This window comes from Pithys albifrons, chromosome Z (genome assembly GCF_047495875.1).
Source record: "Pithys albifrons albifrons isolate INPA30051 chromosome Z, PitAlb_v1, whole genome shotgun sequence".
NCBI lineage: Eukaryota > Metazoa > Chordata > Aves > Passeriformes > Thamnophilidae > Pithys > Pithys albifrons.
In genome coordinates, this window is record NC_092497.1 from 26,215,115 (window position 1) to 26,228,540 (window position 13,426).

The following is a 13,426-nucleotide window of genomic DNA, read 5'->3' on the forward strand; positions in this document are numbered from 1 at the left end:
CAATCCTCCATAAAAGAGCCAAAATTTTACCATATGGATTAAATTTCTTTATGTTTTATCTCCTGTGACCTCAATTCAACTTAACACAGCAGACTGTAAATGAAATAATGACAAGGACATTGTAAAATTGCCAGGATAGTAAAATACACTATGCAGCTATAAAAGACAGAAAAATGTTAGTGTCTATAGCATGCTTCAGTATCAACCCTGTAATTAGATTTAATCAGAAGACCAGTGCAAGTCTCTTGCCTACAAATGCCATCAAATTTATTTCTAACATAGGCAGCTTATATTTAATTTTTCTCTGACAAGAACTGCAGGTGTATTAATAATTCAAGTGCATATACACACCTGCATAAAAGGCTGAGTAATTTGAGGACAGTAAAATACTGTGATAATCATGGAAAAAAAGCTCATTCAAAAGGCAATCACCTCTATGCAAGGTGCCGGAATTGTAGTCACAGCAAGTTAACAGGCAAAGGTGATGTGCCTATAGCCTTCTGTGGAACCCCAAAGGCAACTTTCATTATGTGTAATCACACAGTCACTGCTTGTGGCCACAACCACACCCATCAACACTGGTGGCTTGAGTACAAGGCAGAAAGCCACTGCAGACGCAGAGTGGAAGAACAGGAAAGTGGGGCTGGAGACCAGCAGTAGGAAGGGCAGGGCACAGACAGAATTCACTATAGTGGCAGCAGGAAACCCGCACTCAGGCTTGTCCACACCTCTATCACACTCCTCCTAGCTGCTGTTTGCATTACAGAACCTCTACACTAGCAACAGTAAGGTCACCCTAATTACGTTGTTTAAGACATCTTACCCAACACTCAGGACCAGAAAAAAAGTACAAGGTTTACTGTAGCAAAGAGGGACCCTAGAGACCGAAGAAGGTAGGCATGTCTGATAAGAACTACTGGTGCTTCATCAAAAGGCAAACTAGTTGAAGTGCAGAAGGAAGAGCACTTGTGACACAGGATTTTCTGTCACAGTTACTATCCTTCTGTAGAAATTCACAAGACTGAGGGTCACTCAAGCAGTAACCAATTAAGATAATGGCCTGCAAATGTTGCACAGGATTATTGCAAAATCAGCACCTTGTTCAATTTATGTTTCTGGTTTCAAAGTGTCAAAAAGCTGATCTGCATTAGAGGTTTTGGCCAGAATAGCAATTCATAGTTACACTTGTAGTAAGTTGGTTAGAGAAGCGCTACTCCTGAAAGTAAGAAAGACAAGAACAGGGATAGGGGAAGTGAGAGAAAGGGGGAGAGATTAGTAACTTGGACTTCCTGAGAGAAGTCCAACATGATATTTTGTTTGGGAAGAAAGTTACCAAATGAATCCAATATTCTGATCTTTGGGGGAGCTGACATCAAAAAGCTTCCTAGCATCAAACTGAGGTACAGTAATCAACTGAAAGAAATGTGGTAACCTGTAGCTTAGTAGGAGTCTTGCTCTGAATCTTAAGACTCCAAAGGACTGGAACTCCTGTCTAGGAAAAGCCTTAACCAAGAGCACCACTTAACAACTGAGTAAACTGGAAATCACCATGAGAAAGACTGAGGTGTAGAAACCCTCGGCCCTGACATCTGATCTTCATTCTTCCTTTGACAATTCATCATCTCCTGCTTCTTTCCCAGTCACTCTGTTGCAGAGTCCTTCTACCAAGGTCTGAATAAACCATCTGCTTCACCTTTTCCAAACTCTGAAACGAGTTTCAGAAAACACCTGAAATGTTGCAACACATTTTTCCTTCAAGATACAAATATAATCATGTGAATATGCATGCCATGAGGTTTGCAGCTTCCAACTTGGAGAACATATTTGCCTCTGACTGCCTGGTTTTCATTCCTAAATAATTATTAGTCAAAATATCTGTAAAGTTTATAATTCAAATTCTTTGATTTACAGGTACAATGCCTTTTTTTTTCCTTTTTCCCCCCTTTTTTTTATCTTAGTGGAGAGAAAACACCTGAAACATTAGGGATAATAGAACTGAAAATTCAAAATTCATTTTACACCTGCAGACAAATAGAAGGAGATTGAACAATTTTAATACAAAAAATGGCTTAAAATTCACAAAAACAAAGCAATGCGGTATGTAGCAGAATACTAATATAGTATACAGAGGGATGGAGATGCACCTTCTTTGTTTCTGCTTCATGGGTGAAATGATAAGTTCTTGCAGAAAGAAGGCAAAGAGTATTCCTGTGCAGGTATCCAGGTCAGAGACAGTCCCATGTCAGCAATGACCCCAGTTACCACTTAAAGACTGCATGGCTGCCTCTGCTACACAGTCGACAAGGGTTTGCAGAGGTATTGGACCTAGCAGGGCTGACTCCAGGGTAACATCCTCTCAATATTCCCTGTTAGGTCACTTCAGGAGCACACTGAACAGGCAGGCAGACATTGTTTGTGGAACACTTGCCCAGTATTTCTGGATAACTCTGACTCCTATTTCTCACTTACATACATACCCAGTAATATGAATGAATATGATGAATTTTCCTTCATCATCAAGAGTTAAAATCATAGGAGAGAACAAAATCACAAAAGGTTTGAGGCTTGAATAACAAACTTTTGAGCAAGGTTTGAAAAGAGCAGACAACACTTTACCCTTTCACTCAGTACATGCAGTATCTATTTGCTGAGACTCAAAACTGCTCTGAGTGACAATGACACATCTACCATTGCACATATCACTGCAAAAACATCAGATAAAGAGTAAGTCAGATGTTCCTCCTAACTTATCAATAAACCAAGTGCTTTAATTTCGAAGGCAAGTCCTTGACAGCTGCACTCAGAAGATAAATTTTGCCCAAAACATACACTCAAAAGTTTCTAACTATTTCCAGCTACTAAATTTCCTCTAAACTGACAGAAACTTTGTCAGTCTCATCTTGAGTAACTTAATTTTTCAAGTTATTTGCTTATGTCTACTCCACAGCCCAAAGAAAAATTGGATTAGTAGAGTAAGTACTGACCTCAGAACAGCCTTCTCATTACCTTGAATTAATTTCTTCTAATGAAAGCATCAGTGTGTCAATGCTAAATAAGTATCAGTCACAGATAAAATACTAGAAATACATCAGAAGCATTGTGCAAACACATGAAAACAAGTATTCTGCTTGAAATAGCTATGCCAAGACCACTGAAATAAAGGAAGCATAACTAGATTTCAATCACTGTTATAGCAACCACAGTACAAGAAACGCACATAAACTTAACATCAGATTGAGTTATGGGTTTGCAATTTTTGAAGTCTAGCCAATGAAGAAATTTGCATAGTTAAGGACTGAGTATAGAATTTTATAACCTTTTGGATAGCTGCAGTTTTTCTCCTTTGTTGAAGAATTACTTCAAAAATCAAGACTTTTGCTAGAGCTTATAACAGTTCTTCCTCCAAGCTTTGCCATGGTTTCTAACTCACACTCTAATGTCAGCCTTCTTATAATAAGGCATTTATAGCTGCCAGGGACTGGAGCAGCGTTTAGAAAAAGATAGTTGCTTCATGAGCAGTATCTTGCCCAGGTGAGTTTCTATAATTTCTTTTCCATATGGAAACTGTTTCTCCTGTCAAGTGTGAGCATAAATGAAATACTTTCTTCCTAATTTGTAACAGTTTTCATGCTAATCATCAACTTCCAAGAAAGTCTATACTTTATAACTGGAGGAATTGATATTAAAATATCTTGATTACATGTAAATTTGCAACTGAAATGTGCCCAAGAAGCTAGCAGAAACCAATTCTGCTAATGTTATAGGAACCCAAAAATCTTGACTGCTCATTTCCTCATCTTTTTGAGAAGCCCAGATAGGCCTGTCAATGGGCAGCATTTGCAGCCTGATCAGAAGCAGCCTACCAGTCAGGATCTTTGTGACATGGATTTAGGAAAAATAATACAGATGAACATTACAGAAATTAAGGTTTCTTTGCCAGAAACTTCTGCAAACATTTATGAAGCTACTTAATTTTGCTGAAGTGTGGCCAAAAAAAAAAAAAGGAAACTGCTAAGTGTTATTGCCATGGTTCAGTGTAATAGGAAACACCAGCCCTTCTGCGTGTTATCGCTCACAGTACTAGGAAATTTGGTTTCTTTTGTTCTAAAACATTTCATATCACTGACATCTTCAGCAAAACCATGTGGTCTTACTTTTCATTTTCCGTACATATATAGAAGTTGGAGCACAAGAGCTTTAAATGTGATAAAAGCTGTATATTTTCTGGACTATTCTAACCCATCTGTTAAACATCATTAGCATAGTCAGAAATGATACAAATCCAAAGTAGGAGGCAGTCACATGCAGTTCATACAGCTAAGCTGTCTATCCACCTTCAGTAGTCAGCTGCCATGCAATTTCAAATGCCAAACCAGGGCTAGCTCATCTCTTAGCATCCACTAAATTACAGTGAAAAAATTTATGCTTTACTATGGTCTGAAAAGCAGTAACCAAAGCAACTTTCTCAGCTCAGATGTAGTGAAATCAGGTTTACTATGCATCTGGTTTTGTTAAAACAGCTGACCATTTTTCTGCAGTAAGAGCTCTGTCCTGGATTCTTCTAATCATAATCACTGCTTTACACAGTACTCATTCATGTTACTTTTCAATTACATCACAACATACCCATGCTGATATTTCAGTGATTATTTGTTCTGCTATACTGTATTGAGAATATATGGAATTTAAGGCTTGCTCACCACTGAATAGAGACTATCCAGCTATGACTTAGGTAAATCAGTTGTGCTTGAAAAACTAAAACTAAGCAGCACAACTCATGCCCACAGTTTTGAGGCCCTGCAAGGCAAGAGTAACTTTATCACAACAAAAAAAAAGGGTTGGGAAAGCATCTTGAATATTATTTTATGTACAAAATCCATTTATTTTTCTTTTTTTGAGTAATCCACTATTCATATAGTTTCTTACAATTTTCTTGCCACTGTAACATTACCTATTAAATACTGCCATGCCTTTACTGATATGGATTTGTGAAATTATAGCACTAAAAACTGCTTCAAAAGCATGTTTGTAATTCAAAACTCCCTGGGCAACAGAAGAACTGAGAGTAGCCCCAAACCTGGCAGGCAGACAGGGCACCAGGGTGTAAGTGGTAGCACAGCAGAGGCAGCTGGGAGCAGATCATGATGATACACGTGCTGCTCCTTCCTGTGTACTCCAGCTTACCCTTGAGTTCTGCCTGCACATCTTCCTGCCACATCACACACACACTTTCCAGATCTGCATGTGCAGCAGTAGCACAGCTTTAACTTGACCTGCCATTCCTCCCTCTGCTTGTGCTCAACTTTGGTCCACCTACTACATCGTGTTGGCAAACCTAACTCTGGGTTCATGCTGCATGTCAGACTGGGGACCTAATCCAGCTAAAAATAATTCCATAGGAGGAGTCAGAGTTGCTTCTTCCACCAGTGGAGCTGACTCAAAGCATGCTCAAAACCTCAGCTTCAGGGTGCATCTTTAGAGCAATTTAAACACCTTTAAATTCCGGCTGCCACAGTCCCACCTGGCCTCAGCCAGCAAGCACAGCTGTGAGACCTATAGTCACCTGTTGTGGAGGCCAAGAGGTGACTGCAAATCCAGCAATGCAAATCAGCTCTGCAAGGAGAGATTAACTTCCTGACAGATTAGGTATTCATGCCATCATATGAGTGCTGGCAAGAGGTGAAGATTATAGCAGTGTGACAGCAGCTGAAGACACCTTGGCATGTTCAAGCTGCTAAAACCACACCAGTTGCAGGAGTCTGCAGCAAGGTAGGAGATGGGATCCCAATATAATTAGCGCAAGGTAAAAATCACAGCTTTTCCTCTCAAAGAATCCTGGGCATAGTATTCTCTGTGAAGCAAGCCTTGTCTAGTTTTCAAGTTTTTTTACCTTGTTTCTAATTACTTCAACCACACTATTAGGCATAGATATCCCCTGTACTATCTATGATTCTCCAAAACATCTTTGAAACAACTTCTTAAAAACACCAGTGAAACATTTAGTGGTCTGTAGTTTGATCTTATAACCTCGTGAAAACACGGTTGCCTTAATAAAGCACACTTCAGTACAGAGTTTGGGAATTTCCCATTCCAACTTTCCCTGGATCTGCGTTGTGCTCCTAGAAGCTGTGAGGCTCCAATCCTGCAAATATAACCAGTTTACTGAGCAGCTTTACTAATCAAGCACAAAAGCATAAGGATATGCTTGATTTTCAGAAGGAACAGACCATAACGAATCGATAGCATGCAAGACTACAAATTACTCTTCAGACTTAGGAGCCGGGTAAGAATTGGTTTAAACACTTTCCTGCACGCCACAAAAGCTTTTACTGCACTTTCAAAGAAGCAGGTCAGAGTCCACAGGAGAGGACTGGCAAAGACCACATTCTTCATCACTCCCTTTAGCAGAAGTCACTGACTGCTTAGCCTGATATACCAAGGCCAAGATAAGCACCTAAGATCAGGACAGTAGTTTCTGACAGCTTTGCAGCCTGGGAGGCAGGGCAGGACCACACCTTGAGGCAGCAAGCCTTTATGGCCTGTCAACAGTTTGCCAGCAGTTGTGAGTCAGAGCTCAGAAGTGCTCCTGATTATTTAAGAATTCATGGCTGGACAACCTCAGCTTAGGCAATAAATGATAATAAAGAACTGATATAATTCCTCTTGATAACTATTTTTTGCTAGTGCATATTCATTTGAACAACACAGTAATATAACAGACATCAAACATCAGCAAAGGTTCTTAATGGCTGTTTATTTGCTTACAATTTCAAAAGATGTTCAGAAGCTGTGACGAGATGGGCACCATCTGATTCAGTATTGTTTCCTGCATCTTCTGCCACCCTGCCAAGGCTCTTGTCCACCACAGAGAACCCTTCAGTCACTGCCTGCCTTACCAGCCTATCATCACCACAGTCCAGGACACTCTCATCTTGTGCCACAACTTGCCAAACACAACTGGAGTAGTGTCAGGACCAATGCGTTGGTCCCCATCACAACAACCCTGTCCCTGTGTCAGATAGTCAGCAGCCCCTTTCTTCCCTCAGCAGTGAAAATAAGGCAGTATGTCCAGCAGTCAACCCTCTTCAGAGCACAGCTCACACCAGGCTAAAGAGGACATTGTTTTTTTCTGAATGTAAGCGCAAGTGCCACAGTACAGGAAGTGCTGACCCATGAACAAGCTGTGCTGGACACAGATCATGCCCCCAGCCCATCCTATCAAGGTCAGCAACTGAGGTGCCCACAGCAGGAACCCCACTCCAGGATGGGGGCACCCTGTGGACACAGGTCCTCCTCTGTCCAGCACCTGCACTTTCATTCCACAACATGCAGTAGTTCAAGGATACTTTTTCAAAAAACCCAACGAAACAGCCAGAACCAGTGAAGCAAACACAGCAGGTTAATCATTTCCTGCAAGGAACAGAGCACAGGAGAGCATACTCGCTTATCATCCCACTGAAATATGACCCACCAGTCCTGCCTGTCACTGCCAGGGATTTTTTTTTCTGCCTTACACATCAGATTATTCCTAGTAAATCATAGTCAGCTTGAAGCAGCAACAGTATCAAGAAAATCTTGATCTGGAAAAATTACATAACTGAAACACCACTTAACAGAGTATGCAAGCTGCAAATCTGCATACTTCCTATTCCCTGCCTCAAGTACTGGGCTTGATCTAGCACACTCACTTATGCTATAAAGCCAGTTTCCAGTGCAATATTAATATTTCCTGTCTCAACAGCATTCAAGTAGCTTTAAGCATGCTGTAACATAGCTCTATCTTTTCTTTACCAAGGGACTTCAGAGGACATGGACCTGCTTTGTACTAAAAGCACACAGAGAACCACTCCTACCAAGAGAATTATGTGCACTTGGTTAAACAAAGCAGTTAAACTTTTTGAGTTCTCATTCAGCAGTTTAATTATTAGCAACCTACAAAAGAGTGGGAGAGATAAACAGTGTATTTGGTTGCCAAAGAACACTCATCAATAAAAAACGAAAAGTATTCTTACAAGCCACAAGCATTACAAGAAAGTATACACCCAAACGAATATATATGCATAGGATACAGTAAAGCTTTCCCTTTTAGCTTAAAAAAATCCCATCTGTTTTCACTTAGAAAAATCCTATGGAAGTTCCAAAAAAATTCTCCACTCACTTTTCAATTGAAAAACAGTCATTTGTTTTCCTGCACTTAGTAGACCTGCAGACAAATTTACAGGGTTTTTTAATGATAAAAGCTTTTTGAAAAGCCACTGGTTTGCAAGCTTTCACATCCTGCCAAACAAAGAAGTTAGGTATAGTTTCACAGGGAGGTGTAGGCTGTGTTTCACTTCAGGTTTGCCCTGCCTGTCACCACAGGCAGAGTAGTGTTCTCTCATAAATCTTCATGCTGCTTATTTGTCTCACCTCCTAACTTCTAGTGTCAAATAGTAGCAGTTCTGGGAGCCAGAATGAGAAGTACGAGTAGTGTCCTCACCACTGGATACCAAAATCAGTTTTCCCCTGTATTTACCCATTATCTATGCCCAGTGAAACTGGCTTTCTGGCTTCAGCATGAGAGGCAAAGACTCTTATCCGCTTGTCTTCGGTAGATGACTGATGATGCTGATGCTGAAACACCTAGGGTCTTCTCCATTCAGTACACAGGGATTTGAGGCATATGCTAATTCAGCTACTCTGAGCATGGAAATGCCTGAAATCCTTTGCAAATCCAGACACTCACGACCTCACTTACTGTAGCTTTATTACATTCCTGGACATCCAGTGAAGCCATTCAAACATTTCATAAAAATGTAAGCATTTTTTTCTGCACATAGATTTCAGGAAAAATGATCTATAAATGACCTGAGAGTGTCAGGAAATAGGCATTCTCAAAGATACACCACTGCCTGATTTGCTTTCTTCCTATGTTCAAAACTTCAGGTTTAATTTGTGAGATTTATACTTTTTCTCTTCATAATCTTACACAGCACAAAACATTTTTGTTGTAAAAATGGCCCATAGATCTAGTTGTGATACAAGTCCCAGTTCTCTGCAATTCTTTGTACCTCTGCACCTGATTGTGCCGGGACTGAGAAATAAACCGGGCAACAGCTGTAGCTAGATTGGAAAACAACTACGTAAATTCAGTTGCAGTGTGCCTGTTAACATGGTTTCTGCTGTATAAACTGCTTCCATGTAACTTTATGGTCTCACTTGAGTTGGTACAGGAGATGAATATCTGCATGAAGGGCTCAGTGGAGCACCAACAGAAATCTCTTCTACATATTTTTTAAGCTATCGACAACATAGCAGATCCAGAGTTGGAGGCACCTTACAAAAAGCAATCCAGGAAGTCACAAGGCTTTGGCCCTACCAGGCTAAGGGAAGGCTCAAAGACTTTCCTCTGAGCTCCTGATTCTCCCATAAACCATGTTCATTCTGAACCAGCATCCACACAGAAAGGGACTGTCTTGTTTGGTTTCATCAGCTATTTCCTGACTTTAAAGATGGGAATGATCAGCTCTAAGAATTTTTTCTAAATGTTCTTTGAGTTACTGCATCAGTAAAGCTTGTAATGTAAAGCTAGTGTTTAAGTTAGGCGTGTGTCTTCCAAATTACTTATTTTGTGCTACAAGGTCTTATGCTCAGGGATGTTTTTCCCCCCCAGTGGTATCCATCAGTCTGCAAAATGCAGCCAAGGTCTGCATATGTCTTCCTCTCTAGTTATAAAAATTAAATGCTACAGATAACCATGCACAGATTCATATAGTAGCACCTTACAGAAAATTATCACAGTAGAATGCTAACCTTCTTCAGAGCAATACACAAACTCTGCCATGAGCCTGAAGCCAAAGTCAAAAGTCCAAGTTAAGTTAAATGCTTAAAGCAGCTCTAGTTTACTAAAACAAGAGTCTTAGAAAATTGATAGCTTAACTTGTACAACTTATTAACTGGTATAGGAAATCCAGCAAGGATGTAGTGTTCTCAACACAGGGAACCATTTTCCAGTTATCCAGAGTGCAGTTTCAGAGAATCTAGAACTTATGTTAGTGTAAGTTTTCTAGTTAGGGAGTCTTTCCTTTTTTTTAGCTTTTCAAGATGCTAATTATCTTCTCTTTCCAAAATGGCAGGCAAATGCAGTGTAGATAAGGCATTTTTATTTTTCTAGACACAAGCTAGAAAAAAGAAACTTGCACCTCTACTTGTCACTATAGACAAGGCTATGACTTGTTCTTTGGAGTATGGAGTTCTCCATGGAGTTTTGGTGTATTTTTAAAAAAAATATAGCCAATCAGCCTGACATATTTAAAAAGCTTTTGCCTAGCCCCTTGAAAGGAATGCTCTTTCAAATGTTTCTGCAGCAAGAAAATTCATCCTAAAAAAGAAAAAAAAAAAGTGGATGCAATGTGGTACAGCAGCCACAGCCTCCCACTCATGGAAGGACGGGATAACTACTAGAGCCTAAGCAAGCAAACAGTATTGATCAGAGGAGAGATGCTGTCAGAAAAGACAAGAAGGATGCTCTCATCCACTCCTGTCCCTGAGACCATCCTGTCTTGACAGGAGACCAAATACAAAGAGTGGCTACTACTCAAAACACTAACTTTTCCATGAGGGTAGACTGTATCTTTAAAGCTTCATTTAACATCCTTAACATGTCAATTCTTTCCCACAAAAAAAATAAGGTCTACAGTCCTTAAAATACTCTGAGGCTCTGGTAATAATGTGAATCATTCTCAGCACCTGGGCAGGAACCAAGGCATGAAGGATGAGCCTTTTGCTTTAAGCAAAGTCCTCATCTTTGGCTGTGTTGTAATTCACATCAGACTAGCAACTTCCACCTGTCCAGACTCACATATTTTCAGACCAGCCAGACCAGATCTGCATAGGAAAGCACCCACTACTGGAGTCTTGATGAGCGCACCACACACATTTCTGCAGCTCAGGAAAGTGGATGAAGTGCTAAACTGAGACTAGAGCGTGATGCAGCACCACCTGAACACTGCCCAACCACAAGTAGCTGAGAGGACTAGGAGACTGGTTTCACAAGCAGAATATTCACCTTTGCTGACACACTAGTGTGGTCACCCAGACTATGCCTGTGGTAACCAGGGAATGTACCTTCACAAGGCACTCACCTGCCTACAGGGTAAAATGAAAATTTGAACCCACGAGCAGGTTCTATAAACTGCCCCAGCTGGCAGGCATCAGGAGAGGAAAACACCCAAGGCAGCCTGGCATCCTCCAAGCTGAAGCTTTCACTGCCAAGGACCTCCTTTTCTACCTGTCCTAGGTGAAAGCAAGGTGGCTGTTAACACTGTCAAGGGGTTTTATGCTTCTTTCTAAAAAGGGATTTTAAACCCGGTTTTAAACAAAGCTACTATGATAAGAACTGGGAAGTTGCTCATTAGACCACAGAATGACAGAATTGTTGTGAGCTCTACAAATTATGTGAATTTTCACATTTTGCAGTGCCAGAAGTAACAGAGGCATTTCTTGTAGGGCTGGCACGTGCCCTGCTCTGCCCCACAGGAGCCAGAAAAAGCACAGCCGGGTGAAGGATTCCAGGACAGCAAAGCACTGCACAAAGAGGAGTGAAGATGTTACAGGACTTTTCTGAAAAAGAGGTTTGGGAAGTAAACACAGCGCCACCAAAAAGAGTTGCCTGCTACCTGCAGTGTCTCCCCTTACCTCTGTTATTATTTAAAGTTACCAAGTTCTAAGCCACAGTTATAAAACCAGAAAGAAGGTAAAGTTCTAGGGTTATAACAAAATTATAAAACTAGAAAGCTAAGATTTAACTTCATAATCCGAAATTCCTACGTGATAATCCAAAGGTTACAGTGTTACAACCTGAAACTACAGTCACAACTCAAGTTACAAACTTACAATCCAAACCCATAACTATAGCATCAAGTTAAAAAGTTAAAACCTGAAGCTCTAGCTCTAACCTAAAACTCCCGAATTGCAATGCGGAACCACAGTTTTAATCCATTCCCAAAGTTGCAGAACAAAACCCAGCCCCATGAAAACCTGTTCAAAACCCAGCTGGAGCTGGCTGCGAGCTAACCTAAAAGGAGCTGGAGCGCTGCGCGCTGCCGCAGAGTATGCTGGGCGGCTTTTATTTTCCCCTCAAGTCCCTCTTTTATTATCAAATTGAGAAAGCCGGCCAGGGAGGAGAACGGCGGAAAAAAAAACATTTAAGAAAAGGTCCCGAAACGCCCCCCAACCCCACTCACAGCCATAGCGGGGCCGCTGCAGGGACGGCAGCTCCTCATGGTGCATCCTGCCGCCGCCGGGAGGGACCGAGCTGGCCCCCGCCCGCCCTTCTTATGCGCTGCCCCGGCCCCGCTGATTTGCTGCCGCCCGCGGCCACGACCGCCCCGCGCGGGGCCGGGGCCACCCGGGGCGGCTCCGCGGGGCCGGGGGGCACGGCCGGCCAGGGACGCGCCTCTGCGCCGGGAGCTGGAAAGGAGACGGGGAGAAAGAAACAGGCAAAAAGGAAAAAAGAAAACTGGGGGGCGGGGGCGAGTGGGATGGGGGGGGGGAAGAAAAAGATAAGGCCAAAAGGAACGCAAAAATTCTCCAGATCAGAAAGCAGAAAAAGAAGAAAAAGAATGCCCAAGCTCTAAAAGCAAAACAAAAAAGCAAAGCAAAACGTAAAGAGCAAAGAAAACAAACAAACAAAAAAGCACAAGCAAAGCCAACAAACAAAAAAGCAAAACAAAACCCAAAGGTAAAAAAAATCAAAAAATCAAATAATGGAAAAAAGAGATAACAAAACAGAAAAGTCACCAAAAAAACCAAAAAGAGGAATAAGAAAAGAACTCCAAAAAATGTCAAGAAAAAGAGCAATAAAATGCACACGCCCACACACACACACACACAAGAAAAAGGAAAAGGAAAAAAAAAGCAAACAAACCAAAACCTCCAAACTACCAAACAATGAAAATAAACTAAATTTCACAATGTGGTAGGCCAAGGTACTTCTGTTATGGTGCTTGGGCACAGTGGACCATAGCAAGAGGTGAAGAAGAACCAAGTCCAGTACCCCCTCCTACAATTTCGCGCTTTTGAAAAACTCTCACTCCCTCCTAGCAGCATTTTTGCCAGGCCACAAAGCCACCATCAAAGTCTGCAGGGCACCTCTGGTGGGGTGTGCTGGTGTGGGCCTGTGCTGTGTTGGTGCCCCTTTCTGATGTATTTTATGAGTCAGCTAGGCATGTTCCTTCATTCATAGCTTCCCTGCAGGGTATCCCTGTCAGAGAGGACTTGATTTTGGACAGCAGAGCAACAAATCCATGGGTCAGTGATTCAGTTCCTGTGACCACAGGCTTTCAGGTCACATATGAAATGCACTTGGCAATGATCAGGGGTAGGCCTTTCTCAAATGCAGGAGTATTATAGGGCAGGACCATGTCCTCTTGACAGTCTCTAAGGC

General features: G+C 41.5%; 1 protein-coding gene across 4 annotated transcripts in view; it reads right to left on the minus strand.

Moving 5' to 3' along the window:
• The window catches only part of IQGAP2 (IQ motif containing GTPase activating protein 2), a 130,866-nt gene extending 118,538 nt beyond the window's left edge, over positions 1-12,328 (minus strand). For all 4 annotated transcript variants that reach the window (XM_071581414.1, XM_071581412.1, XM_071581413.1 and 1 more), the window contains exon 1: positions 12,225-12,328. In XM_071581414.1, coding sequence (XP_071437515.1) covers positions 12,225-12,270 — 46 coding nt within the window. In that variant the 5' untranslated portion in view covers positions 12,271-12,328. The remainder of the gene's footprint in view (positions 1-12,224) is intronic.
• Between the last annotated feature and the right edge of the window lie 1,098 nt (positions 12,329-13,426).